Source organism: Anolis carolinensis, chromosome 1, assembly GCF_035594765.1.
Source record: "Anolis carolinensis isolate JA03-04 chromosome 1, rAnoCar3.1.pri, whole genome shotgun sequence".
Classification (NCBI taxonomy): domain Eukaryota; kingdom Metazoa; phylum Chordata; class Lepidosauria; order Squamata; family Dactyloidae; genus Anolis; species Anolis carolinensis.
In genome coordinates this window covers 70,835,265-70,849,415 of record NC_085841.1, presented here as the reverse complement: position 1 = coordinate 70,849,415, position 14,151 = coordinate 70,835,265, and the positions used below count along the sequence as shown (strand labels likewise).

General features: G+C 40.1%; 1 protein-coding gene across 4 annotated transcripts in view; it reads left to right on the top strand.

Moving 5' to 3' along the window:
• map3k4 (mitogen-activated protein kinase kinase kinase 4) overlaps positions 1-14,151 on the top strand; it is an 83,939-nt gene that overhangs the window by 64,072 nt on the left and 5,716 nt on the right. For all 4 annotated transcript variants that reach the window (XM_003215784.4, XM_008123194.3, XM_008123204.3 and 1 more), the window contains 6 exons: positions 1,001-1,081; positions 3,396-3,587; positions 4,716-4,786; positions 5,116-5,232; positions 6,469-6,628; positions 13,478-13,600. In XM_003215784.4, coding sequence (XP_003215832.2) covers positions 1,001-1,081; positions 3,396-3,587; positions 4,716-4,786; positions 5,116-5,232; positions 6,469-6,628; positions 13,478-13,600 — 744 coding nt within the window. The remainder of the gene's footprint in view (positions 1-1,000; positions 1,082-3,395; positions 3,588-4,715; positions 4,787-5,115; positions 5,233-6,468; positions 6,629-13,477; positions 13,601-14,151) is intronic.

The window sequence follows — 14,151 nt, the reverse complement described above, 5'->3', positions numbered from 1 at the left end:
GAGGCCTGTTCCCACAGCATCAACAATAAATAGCCAGAGCATCATCTTTTCACTTTACCTGTTCCAAAAAAGAAATGGTTTTGCTAATAAAAAGTAAGAAAAAACTGATATAATTTAACTCCATTAGTAGGCCTTGACATCCTAATCCACAGTACTGCTGTGAGTGCCTTAGACTCCGGCCCAGCTAAATGGGTCTTGCTTATTTCCACACTCATGATTGTAAAGTTTAACTAATTTACGACCTGGAATGAGGAAGTGCCGTCAGAATGGATGATGAAGCAGCTGCTCCCCCCTGTGGCCACAATCGAACATCCCCTCAGGAGAAGGTTAAATTGCCTCTTCGTCTGTCTGTCTCGGTCTCTGTTTGATGTGTTTATGGGCATTGAATGTTTGCCCTATGTGTGTATAATGTGATCCGCCCTGAGTCCCCTTCGGGGTGAGAAGGGCGGAATATAAATACTGTAAATAAATAAATTCTTAGGACAGAGATCTATAAGTGAGACTAGCATCTCCTATTGTAAGCCCCAATAACATCTTCATTTCCCAAGTTGGAATGGGCAGGGTTTTTTTTTTAAAAAAAGAGTACTTTGAGATCTAGCCACTGACGCCTTGTGCAAAAGGCAGAGTGAAAATTCTGTGTATTTTGAGTACAAGAACCAAATGGGACCCACATCCCTTCCATTCGAAATTTAAGTTATTAATTCCAAGTTACCTCAACCTTTCTTAATATCAGAAGAACATAATAGTATATATGTATTCATGCATTTTCTTAATGGTATTGCTAAGTAATTGTGAGACAGAAATCATTGCCAAATACTGCAGATCATCTAGAGATCTACCAATGATTCTAGACCAGTCTTCTGCTTACCTTTCTCTGACTAGTATTTTCATGGCTAAATAAAAAAAATGCAGCCATTAAGCTCACTTGAACAATGGGAGAGATTTCGCTTCACAAGTCTTCTTGGGTACTACCTATTTTTCATTTTTCTTTCTTTCACAGAACCATCTTATCCAAAAGGGGATTCAAGCGGATCCGCCCGAAGGAGTTGGGAACTTCGAACTCTCATCAGTCAGACCAAAGGTAAAGATAAAACTGGGAGGGGTCAGTAATTGATGCCATTGTTCTGTATTTGGCTATAGAAACATAGCCATGTCTTTCTCCTATGTTCTTGCTCTCCACCAGTATGATAATAGAGCATTAAAGCAGCTGAAACAGGAGTCCTGGATGGATTTTAGCCATTATGTTAAGTTGGTAGAGAATTCTAACCATTTCTACAATAACAATCCCCACCTAATAAGTCTAGTTTAAGTTACTGTAAATCATTAGTAGGCTGTAAGCCATGGTTTTGCGAATTTGAAGATATCAGCAGTAGCCTTGTTAGTCCTTTGTAGAAAACACAAGAAAATATAAACTTCAGTGGGTGGTTGTTCTTGTATACTGTCAGTATACTACCCGTATTTACTCGAATCTAGTGTGCCATCGAATCTAATGCGCACCTCAGATTTCAAGACTCTGAAACCAAAAAGAAAGATAAAAAAGATTTGCTGGTGAATTAAATGTGCAGAGGCAAAAATTGTCCTCTTTGTAAGTTGTTTCAAAAAGGTAGTTGCTGTGCCCTTAGAATTCCTTCTTTTAAAGTAAGAAGTGTTAAAACACCAAAACATCCAGCAATGGAGAGTGACATCATGGAATCAGATGACCTTTCCCTCAAGGAGCCTTGAAAGAAAAGGCAGAGAAAGGAAAAAGGATAGAAGGGAAGGTACAAGAAAGAAGGGGGAAAAGCAAAGGTAGAGAGAATGAAGGGTGGAAGGGAGAGAGAGAAAAATGAAAGGAGCTCTGCTGAGGGGGAGGCTCAGGTGAGCCAGGGCGAAGAAAGGTGCCTTCGTCTCTTTCTCCTCCTCTTCCTCCATTTTGGTGCCTGTGGTGACTTGTCCGTGAGGAAGCTGGCCGTGGTGAGGCAGCAGCCCCGGCAAGCCAGAGGACCCTCCTCCAACTTTGCCACCTTGCCAGGGCTGCCTTGCCTGGGTTGGCTCCCTTGCTGGCTGCTCTGCGAAGGCCTCGGAGTTAATGAGAAAGGTGAAGGTGGAGGAGGATTGACTTCCTTGGCTTGCTGGGCCCACTGTTTTGCCAGGGCCAGCTCCCTTGCCAAGCACTGGCCACAGGCCCCGAAGTGGTGGTCCTGGCAAGACAAAGAGGCTGGTCTTTTTTCGCCTTTGCCTCTTTCTCCTTGGCTCCTGGGGCCTGTGGGGTGAATGGCTGGCGAGGGAACCGGCCCTGGTGATGTCACGGACCCAGCAAGCCAAGGAGGCTGAAGATTGAAGCAAACAAGGAAGCCCATTATCATATTATGCTAATCCAATGCGTGCCCACATTTTGTCAGGACTATTTACCCAAAAAAGGTGTGCATTAGTATCATGTAAATACAGTATATCTTTCTCATTATGTGTATTTAATCAAGAAATGTATTCCAGTGCTCATATTAGTAATGGTAAATGAAACTTACTCTGTGACTTAGTGAGTTTGTCAATCAGATATTTCACTTGATGATACCTGAGATTGAATAGCTGGTCCTTAGATGTTGTACCACTCCAGATACACATTGTTGAAAGTCTAGCTGGAAAAGAAAACCCAGTCTTTAGCCCATAACCTTTTTGCATTAATCTGTTTCTGTATAAAAATAGGTAAAGCAAGAGATAAACCAGTTTATTTTGGCATAAACTTTTATGGACTATAGTTAATGTTTTCAGATCATCTAGCCACCCCTTCATTTGTTTGGTGTTTATTATCCCTTCATGTGTTGCAACCATATAACAGAGGCTGAATTGTCAGTAGTTCAGGTTTCCATTAAAGTATGAGTTAAAGTCAGAATCTCTCCCTGGACAATAGATGGATTCCTTAGCTCTACCTGAGACATCCAATCTAGTGAATCAATTGTGCTGGAGAAAATGGAAATGTTTTTCATCAGTTCCCTGCTTCTCCTATAGACCACTATCCCCTCTTCCATCTGCTCTTGGGATCTGCTCCAGGCTAGGGGCTGCAGAGAATGAATGGCTAAAGTCACCTTCCTCCCCATTTCCTTCTGACAAGAGTGTTTTGGATCTCCTTGGTTGTTTTGAATTTCTCACACTTCTTTATGCAGCCTAGTAATGCAAGTGGGTTGGGAGGTAAGGGATGAGAAGAGATTATAGAAAAACATTTTCTCTTTTTCTCTTTTAATAAAAACATAAATCAATCAGCTTAAGTTCAGCAAATAAGCTCATTACATAGGTAAACCCTCTAAAGCATCCTTAATGTCATGATATCTCATATTAGTTGCACATAAGTAAGACTGGGGTTTATATGTAGTTAGTGTTTCAGTAATGGCATTAGTGTATGACTTTGCGCTTTTTTCTAGATACTGCATCCAGGCAGGGACCCATGGAAGCAGTTCAGAAATCTGTTCAGCTCTTTGAAGAGAAGAGGTATCGAGAAATGAGGCGGAAAAATATTATTGGCCAAGTTTGTGACACTCCGAAATCTTATGACAACGTAATGCATGTAGGTTTGAGAAAGGTGACATTCAAGTGGCAGAGAGGAAACAAAATTGGTAAGTTTCTCTTAAGCTGCCTCTGAAATTTCAAAAGTAGGAAAAGTCTGATCCTTACGACACAAAAGCATGGTGGCTCGGGCTGTGGCACAGGCTGGAGAGCAGCTGCAATGAATCACTGCAATGAATCACTCTGACCAGGAGGTCATGAGTTCGAGGCCCGCTCGGAGCCTATGTTTGTCTTGTCTTTGTTCTATGTTAAAAGGCATTGAATGTTTGCCTATATGTGTAATGTGATCCGCCCTGAGTCCCCTTCGGGTTGAGAAGGGTGAATATAAATGCTGTAAATAATAATAATAATAATAATAATAATAATGATGATGATGATGATGATGATGATGATGGTGCACACACTTATCTAGTTATGGTAGGATATCTGTGAGGAAGCAGAGCAATGCAGTATGTATGTATAGAAAAGACTTGCATTTGAATATATAATGGTGTATGATTCAGATCTATGATTCTCAATTCATAAGATGAAATTGCATGGCATTCAAGTTTCATATGTAGAATCTCATATTGTATATTCAGAGTATTGTTCTATTAATCTGGGTAATTATAATTGAAGTTTGTTCTACAACACAAGGAAATGTAACATTGTGTTGTTGGAGTTGTGTATAAATTATGTTCCCCATCTCCATTATGTAAATGTATAATTACATTAATGTTAAATTTAAGTATAACTTAAATCAACTTATAAATAAAATTTCACATGGCATTCTGTTGTGAGCAGTGAAGTATTTGGGGTTCATTTACATATATTTCTCCTTATAGAAGTATATGTTGGTGTAGAGGGAGAGGTGTAATCTATAAATACTTAGTTGTACCAAGCTAATGAATGAATTTGTCAGACATTTCAGATATGTTTGTATGCCATTTGTTTGGTTTTCATGTGTTCATGAAGGACTTTGTCTAGAATGCTTTCTGTGTGTAGAAGAATTCGTGACTTAAAAGCTGAAGACTTCAGTTTTAGTAAATGTCTTTAAACTTACAGTTAATTTTTTAGAATTCATAGTTTGCAAAAATTTTATATAGATTCTGCGGCAACTGTTCTGTTGGTTTACTTTCAGACTTTTGGAGTATTATTTTTGTCTGCTTAGATTTGTCATCATTCTTTTAATTTTCCAGGAGAAGGCCAGTATGGAAAAGTCTATACCTGTATCAGTGTTGACACTGGTGAATTGATGGCCATGAAAGAAGTAAGTATTGTGATGATAAATGAAAATGTAATACTTTTAGAAAGTGTCTGTTGCTTTTATATGGGTTCTTCTTAGATCAAGGGGAGGTGGCAAACTGAAAGTTTGCTACTGTATTACTTCTTATTATGAAAAGACCTCCCCTGGGTCTAAAATGATGTGAGAAGAGGAACAAAAACAAGGTAAAATTGCCCACACTTTTAGTAGAGGGTATCAACACAGCATTTTCTGCTGGCAGTATCTGAAGAGGTTTACAGGTCACTTATTGGTTGTGTTTCTCATTTCTGTGCTGTATTAAATAGCAATATTCATGAAAACCTATATTTTTTCAGATAAGATTTCAACCAAATGATCATAAAACCATCAAAGAAACTGCAGATGAGCTGAAAATATTTGAAGGCATTAAGCATCCTAACTTGGTTCGGTACTTTGGTGTAGAGCTCCATAGGGTAAGCAAAGCTCTGGTTATTGTTACTAACATCTAAATTGATTTTAACCCATTTAATGTTACACCAAATTTTATCATATAAGATGTCAGTGCATGATTTCTGAAAGTGACTGATAGATGGTTAATTTTTGACTTATATTTGCTGTTTAAGTAGATGTGCAGTGAAAGAGACATGATTCCGTGTTCTAGTAGCTGGTTATTTACTTGAAGTAAGATGGAAATGGGATTAAAACTGAGACACAAGAGTTACATAACTGTTTTTTTAAACAACTTTTCTCTACAGTTGATAGTAGTTTGCAATGGAATGTGATTTGAATTTGGGAAATTGCATTAGAATTATCCCACATTACTCTTAGATTGATCCTAATATATATGCAAAGGTATTTGGTGGTGAACATATGCATGAACCACTAAAGCAAAACAGTCTCTGTTTTCCCAGTATGTAGCTGTAGTGGTGCCACCTCTCTATAGACCAGCTTTCTACTCGGAAACCTGTTTAGGCGATCTTGGACAAATCACACTTTCAGCCCCAGAATATCCTGTGATAGATTCGCCTAAGAGTTGCCATAAGTCAGAAACAACTTGAAGGAACACAACCATAAGTACCTGCTTGTAGAAAATACTTGTAGTACAAGTGGGTACTGATTGCAAAGATAACTATTAGGTTAAACCACAATACCATCTTACTCAAATGCAATGCTCACCTTTTTGGCTAAATTACATAGCCAAAAGTGAGGTGTGCACTAGGTTCAATGGCACATTAGAATTGTGCATGTAAATCTGCCTGCACCCCTCAGAGAGAGGATGGCAAACTCTCCAGTCTCAGCCTGATGGAGGGGCATGGCTGGCTTCATTCATGAAGCTTTTAAAAAACCCCTCCTTGAATTTGAAGACCTCGTGAATTAGGCCGTTGGGAAGTTTGCCAGTCTCAGCCTGAAGGAGGGGCATGGCTTCCCCTTACCTGTCAGCTGTTCCAAGTCAGGCAGCATATAGGCCGACAGCCAAGAGAAAGCCATGCATTGCATTTAACAACAACAACAACAACAACAACAACACACACATATTTAATGCATGTCTTCACACTTGAGGTGTGCATTCCAATCAATGCTGCATTATGCTTGAGTAAATATGGTATTTAGAGATTTACAGGTTATTGAAACATACCTCATTGAAATATATGTATTCTCCATGCTGTACATGCAACAAGGCTAGTAACCCAGTTTCTCCTCATCTCCAGGAAGAAATGTACATCTTCATGGAATACTGTGATGAAGGAACTCTGGAAGAAGTGTCAAGGCTGGGTCTCCAGGAACACGTCATTAGACTCTACACAAAGCAGATTACAACTGCCATCAATGTGCTGCATGAACATGGCATAGTGCACCGAGACATCAAAGGTAAAACAGGATTCTCAAATTAATTAGAAATCTGGATTAATAAGCAAATTTGCCTAGCAGGATACAGTGTAAAAATAAATGGTCAGAACATAACAAAGGAAGCAAGTTGCACAAAATCCAATTTTCCCAAGAAAAATCCCATCTTCCGTTTATCTTGTCAGCTGCAAGTAGGAACTTTTTAATGCTTCTGGACATGCTGTTTTATTTTCTGAGGACTTATTGATTATTGCTTCCCCTTTCAAGAACAATGTAATAGTGTATGAGGCATAATCTAGGATTTTTGCGATGGGAAATGGGTATAAGGTGATCTCTAAAAGAATGACTCAAATTGTGAAGATCTCTAGATGTCAAACCCAATATTATAGTGGGTATTCATCCAATGCATGATCATTGCCATTTTAAAACCTGGTAAAGATGCCTCCAATGCCAGGAACTACCGACCAATCTCCCTCTTATGTCATCTATATAAAGTCTATGAGAGGATGCTATTAAATCGACTAGGACCTGTTATCGAACCCAAGCTTATTGCACAACAAGCAGGTTTCAGACCAGGGAAAAACTGTACAGGTCAAATTCTTCATCTGACTGAGCATATCGAGGAAGGCTATGAGAAAGGCTGCATTACGGGAACAGTTTTTGTGGACCTTCCGGCAGCCTATGACACGGTGCAACATAGAAAAATGCTGCATAAAGTCTACCATATCACCCGGGACTTTGACTTTACAAAAACTGTCCAGACCCTCCTAGAAAACTGTAGCTTCTATGTGGAGTTTCAGGGCCGGAAAAGCAGATGGAGGAGGCAAAAGAATGGTTTGCCCCAAGGCAGCGTTCTTGCACCGACCTTATTTAATATCTTCACGAACGATCAGCCACAACCACCACTCACAAAGAGCTTTATATATGCTGATGACCTTGGCCTTACAACACAAGCGAAAGATTTTGAAACAGTTGAAAAGCAACTCACTAATGCCTTGAAAGATCTCTCCAGCTACTACAAAGAGAACCACCTGAAGCCTAACCCTGCCAAGACACAAGTGTGTGCTTTCCACCTACGTAACCGTGAAGCCAACAGGAAACTGAAAGTTACTTGGGAAGGCCAAGAGCTCGAACACTGTTTCCATCCTAAATATCTTGGTGTCACCTTAGATCGAACATTAACATATAGGAAACACTGCATGAACACCAAGCACAAAGTAGCTGCACGCAACAACATCCTGCGGAAACTGACTGGCAGCGCATGGGGTGCAGACCCACAAGTAGTAAGAACATCAGCCCTGGCCTTGTCTTTCTCAACTGCAGAGTACGCCTGTCCTGTCTGGCACAAGTCTGCCCATGCGAAGCAGGTGGACATAGCACTAAATGAAACATGCAGAATAATCACAGGATACCTTAAACCTACACCTGTTGATAAACTCTACAAGTTAGCTGGCATTGCCCCTCCTGACGTGCGACGGGAAGTTGCTGCTAACTGTGAGAGAAATAAGGTCGAACATTGTGAAAGCCATCCACTGCATGACTATCAGCCTCCTCCCACCAGACTCAAATCAAGGAATGGCTTCATGAGAACCACCACTCCTCTTGATGTTCCTCCAGCAGCAGCAAGGGTGTCCCTCTGGGCAGCTAAACCTGGCAATTCCAACTGGATGGCCCCCCACGAGGGTCTTCCTCCAGGGGCAAACCAAGGATGGGCAACTTGGAAGTCCCTGAACAGACTCAGAAGCGGAGTGGGCAGATCAAAAGACAACTTGGTGAGGTGGCACTACCTGGAGGAATCTTCCACTTTGTGTGACTGTGGAGCTGAACAAACAACTCCGCATATGTATGCTTGCCCACAATGCCCTGCCTCATGCACGGAGGAGGAGTTGTTTAAAGCTACGGACAATGCGGTTGCTGTTGCCCGCTTTTGGTCTAAAACTATTTAGTTGTTTATGATTTCCTCTATTTTTTTCATCATTTTTAAAATGTATTTGTTATGCAATGCTTTTGACACAAAATAAACAGTGGGTATTCTTGGTAACTTGGTGAAAGTTATATAAATGTATTGTCACAGACAGAACGCCACCAGATAAAGTTCAACACAGTTTATTAAAGTTACAGAACTAAAAAGTGCCCGTATGAAACAAAGGACTAGGCAAACACTTGCCTACAGTGTAAAAGATACACAAAAAAGACTCCGCTGATACTAAAAGCGGTTCAAAAGCTAAACCGGATTAAATGGGAGTTTAATCCGGGTTAAACAGAAAATGCTTACTTCAGCCCGGCAATTTAAACAAACAAAAGTTGGTAAACAAGGATTCAAAGAAACATAAAAAGCTGGCAGCAGATTCCTCTCTGCTACTCGAAGGCTGCAAATGAGTAACTAAGGGTGTTACTCCTCCGTGCAACAAACGGAATCCGGATCCAGGCACTTCAATCAGGGTAGCAACGGTCAGCAGGGTCCCAGTCCGGTCCGAGGTCGAAAGCCAGGTACAGATGTCTTTGGTTCAGCAATTCCACCGAAAGCCACAGAAGGGGTAGTCCGAGGTCGTAGTCAGTCAGTCAGTCCAGCGTCAATCCAGAATAGGCAAATAATGTCCGTCAAGAAGACGACGGAGGTCCAAGCTAATAAGATTAAACACAGGTTGCACAACAAAAGCCCACACAGTTCCTCCCGCCGTCTATGCCCAGTGTCCTTGGTAACTTACGTATTCAGCAAACGAAACACACCCGTCTTCAGGAAATTTCCAACAAGAGCCCAAGCGTTCGTCCTTGCCCAACGCAATTAGCCCTGGATTCTAAACCCCATTTTATGCCAGTTTACAACTCCTCATCGCTGTCAGCTGTTACCCTAATTCCAGGTGCCTCATCAGAGCTAAAACACCTTTGACTACGCCCCACAGCATCCCCAGCTGTGGATCCCGTTCCATCCCTCCAACTCGTCCACGGATCCGATCCTGCAGCCCACCAGTCGCCTCCCATACTAGCATTGCCAGTGACACCCAAATCCTCCCTCATACGAGTCCATTCCATGTCATCCTCCTCTGAGCTAACCACCTCTTCCTCCATTCCCTCGGTAAAACCCTCAAAGGAGTCTTCGTCTGTTGGTTCTGCAAATAAGTCCCGCAGCCGTTTCCTTTCTCGCTCTTCAAGAGAGTCTGACTCTCGAGGAGTCTTACGACCACGTCTCCCAGTATCGGAGCCATAAGGCTCAACCATAACATGTATAACTCAGCTGTCAAGCAAAACTCAGAATCCATATGACAGTAACTGGCTTCCAAAACTTTCAAGATTCTTCATCAGGCAAAGACAGAAAACAAACATCCAGGAAAATGTGGCAATGTTAATTAGAGTGTCTACATTTTGTTTTGATGTGATGTAGAAAAAATATCTATGCAAATGAAAAAGTTATGCCACACTCCACAGGCCATGGATTGATTAGGCACAATGGAACAAAATGAAAATCAAAGAAGTTTGCTTTTCCATTTAGATAGCATCTCATTGGGGGTGTGGCTTACCTTGGTAATTTAAAACCCTTTCTCTGCATCATCTCAGGACAAACAATAGGTTCTGTAACTTTTTGCTTTCCTTTCTTTTTTAATCATTGTTACTTGATGAAAGCTCGTTGAAAGCTGGTAAAATTTGATGCTTATTAATAATTCCTAATGTGTGACCGGTACATTATACAGGCAGTCCCCAAGTTACTAACAAGATAGGTTCTGTAGGTTTGTTCTTAAGTTGAATTTGTTTGTATCAGAACAGGCACATTTTTAAAGTGTAACTTCATCCATGTATGTGTGTGTGTGTGTGTGTGTGTGTGGATTTGAATAGCATAGGGTAGGGTTAACACACCTGTGGTTTTGCTTTCTGTGCCCTTGATTAGGTTTCTGTCCCTGTGATAATTGGGTTTTGAAAAAAAATTAGCTTGTTGAGGAAACAAGGATTAGTGATGAAGCTTCAGTGTCATGATAACTCTTTCAGGAGTGAATTTTCCTTCCGAGGAGTAGATTTCTCTCACTTCCTGTTTTAACTATGAGTCATTTGTAAGACGGAAGTTTGTAACTCAGGGACTGCCTTTATAAGACAATTCTGAACCCTCTCAGCAAATTCCATGGTCAACTTTAGCTTTAGGCCAGTGATTATTATCCTTCTTTTACTAAAAAAGGATGGTGCTTAGCAATAGAAAATATCTAATACAAGTTTCATAATAATAGCAATTTTGATTTCTACTAAGGTTTAATTAGAAAAAAGTTTATGCAGTAAATAATTTAAATTTGAGATTAAGAACAAAAACAGAAGAGAAACAACAGGAAGTTGTTTCATTTATATATTGTACTAGCTGTGTCCGGCCACGCGTTGCTGTGGCGTTGTCTGGTGGTGTTGGTGAGAAATTTGAGTTAGTGGTGGTATTGAATGTCTGTTGTATGGTTGTCTTTATGTTTAGTATGTACAGTAGAGTCGGGCCTCTCTTAGTATACAGCTATCTTTTTTCTATGTGAAAAAGATAAGCAAACACTCTAAAGGTTCCAAACATAAAAAGAGATGTGACATGTCAGGGCCACAGAAATAGTCAGGCCTGTCTTAGTATACAGCTATCTTCTTTCTATGTGAAAAAGATAAGGAAACACTCTAAAGGTTCCAAACATAAAAAGAGATGTGACATGTCAGGGCCACAGAAATAGTGAGGCCTTTCTGAGTATACAGCTATCTTCTTTCTATGTGAAAAAGATAAGCAAACACTCTAAAGGTTCCAAACATAAAAAGAGATGTGACATGTCAGGGCCACAGAAATAGTGAGGCCTCTTTGAGTATACAGCTATCTTCTTCCTATGTGAAAAAGATAAGCAAACACTCTAAAGGTTCCAAACATAAAAAGAGATGTGACATGTCAGGGCCACAGAAATAGTCAGGCCTGTCTTAGTATACAGCTATCTTCTTTCTATGTGAAAAAGATAAGGAAACACTCTAAAGGTTCCAAACATAAAAAGAGATGTGACATGTCAGGGCCACAGAAATAGTCAGGCCTTTCTGAGTATACAGCCATCTTCTTTCTATGTGAAAAAGATAAGGAAACACTCTAAAGGTTCCAAACATAAAAAGAGATGTGACATGTCAGGGCCACAGAAATAGTGAGGCCTTTCTGAGTATACAGCTATCTTCTTTCTATGTGAAAAAGATAAGCAAACACTCTAAAGGTTCCAAACATAAAAAGAGATGTGACATGTCAGGGCCACAGAAATAGTGAGGCCTCTTTGAGTATACAGCTATCTTCTTTCTATGTGAAAAAGATAAGCAAACACTCTAAAGGTTCCAAACATAAAAAGAGATGTGACATGTCAGGGCCACAGAAATAGTCAGGCCTGTCTTAGTATACAGCTATCTTCTTTCTATGTGAAAAAGATAAGGAAACACTCTAAAGGTTCCAAACATAAAAAGAGATGTGACATGTCAGGGCCACAGAAATAGTCAGGCCTTTCTGAGTATACAGCCATCTTCTTTCTATGTGAAAAAGATTAGGAAACACTCTAAAGGTTCCAAACATAAAAAGAGATGTGACATGTCAGGGCCACAGAAATAGTCAGCCTCTGCAAACCTTAGGATTGTATGATGATGATGATGTTGTTGTTGTTGTTGTTGTTGTTGTAGTTGTTGTTATTATTATTATTATTATTATTGAGAGGCTGGGTGGCCATCTGTTGGGAGTGCTTGGATTGTGTCCTGCATGGCAGATCATGGGAGGTGTTTGCTGGCCCTGATTGTTTAGTGTCTGGCATTCCCGTGTTTTAAGAGTGTTGTTTTTTATTTGGTGTTGTGATTTTAAGCTTGTTAAAATATTAGGAGAGAGATTGTGTTGATTGTCATGGTTCATAGCATATATTTAAAATATAGAGTATTAAAATGGGTTGGATATTGTAAAAGGCTGGAGTGGAGATAAATGGTTTGGATGATGGGCGGGCGCTAGGACCCAGGGGACAGCTTTTTCCCATTGCCCGCCTTCCCTATTGCCGGCGGCCATGAGGGCTTCTCTTTTCCCTCCCTGGCATGGCTCCCGATGGGGCGTTGTGAGTTCTCTCCATGTGGAGGTGCGTGAAGTGATTTTGTGTTGTTTCAACCTTAAGGCGTGGATGATGGGTTGTGTTGTCCAGTGTCAAGGTTGGGGGGCCCGTAGTTTAGTTGCTTTGCTCGGTGCCCGAATTCCATCACTCTTTTATATATATAGATTTTACTATGTTATTTAACTATTTTAATTGTTGTATTATTTTATTGTATTATGATATACTGGTAGTGATCCTGCCAGTTGTGTAAGCCGCCCTGAATCCCCTCGGGGAGAAGGGCGGGGTAGAAATATTGGAAATAAATAAATAAATAAATAAATAAATAAATGGCTTTGCTTAATTATTGAGACTCTCATTTAGAATCCAGGTCACCTTTTCAGCTGTTTTATGAACATGGCTGGTCTTGAAATAATGGTTAGAATGAAAAATTATTTCACATCTTTGTAGGCTAGGACAAAAAAAATTCTAGCCCAGCGAGTTAGATGTCCCTGTCTTGAATGCCTTCTCTCTTACTTGTGAATGCATTCCCATTTGCTCTGTCTTCCTTTGTGGCCAGTCACTCATATTTTGGGAGAGCAAATAGAAGGACATGTTCAATTTTTCATACTATGCCATAAAGGTTTTGTCCTGGCTGAGTTTCTTCCCCATTTCTGATAATTAAATGTTTTAAGCCTATGATGAAGAAGAGAATTGCAGCTGGTAGCAGGAGCCCAGCATTAATATCTCAAATCACTTCTCATTTTATTAACTGTAGTAATCTGTCATCTTTGGTTTGAAGTCTTATCTGGAAAATCACTCTTTTGCCCTTCTCCTCCAGGAGCAAATATCTTTCTCACATCATCAGGATTAATAAAGCTGGGGGATTTTGGTTGTTCAGTAAAATTAAAAAATAATACACAGACGATGCCTGGTGAAGTGAACAGTACACTTGGGACTGCAGGTAAGAGAAAGCAAACTCTCACCCTAACATTCCTTCCCCAACCCTCACTTATGGATAGTGTTAACTAATGGGCAGTAAGTGTAGAGCTTTGTGGTGTTGTTCTGTCTGTTCAAATTGTTTCAGATTTGTAATAAGTTTTTTTTGCCTAGATTTACTATTCGTAAATATGGAGCTTGTTTCCAAATAGTATCAAATCTATCTGAACAAATTTTACAGAGATTGAAAAAATGCGCTGAGGATGTGCATTCTTTTGCTATAAAATGCAATATTCCAAGGCCTGTACCAAAGTGATTTGATACATGTTGATACTTTTGATGTATATGTAATATTCTACTTCTGACCAAAAATGTGCTGTAACCTATAAGTAATTTTTTTTTTTGATTTGGTACCTTTGGAAACAAACACCACAAAAATAAATCATGAAATGAACTCTGATGGTAGTGTTGTTTTGATTGTCTACGCTGGATGTTCTTTTACTGTAATGATAACTTTCATAATGATCAAGGGGATTTGAACGTACTGCTTCCATGGCCTATTCTTCTGTATGCACA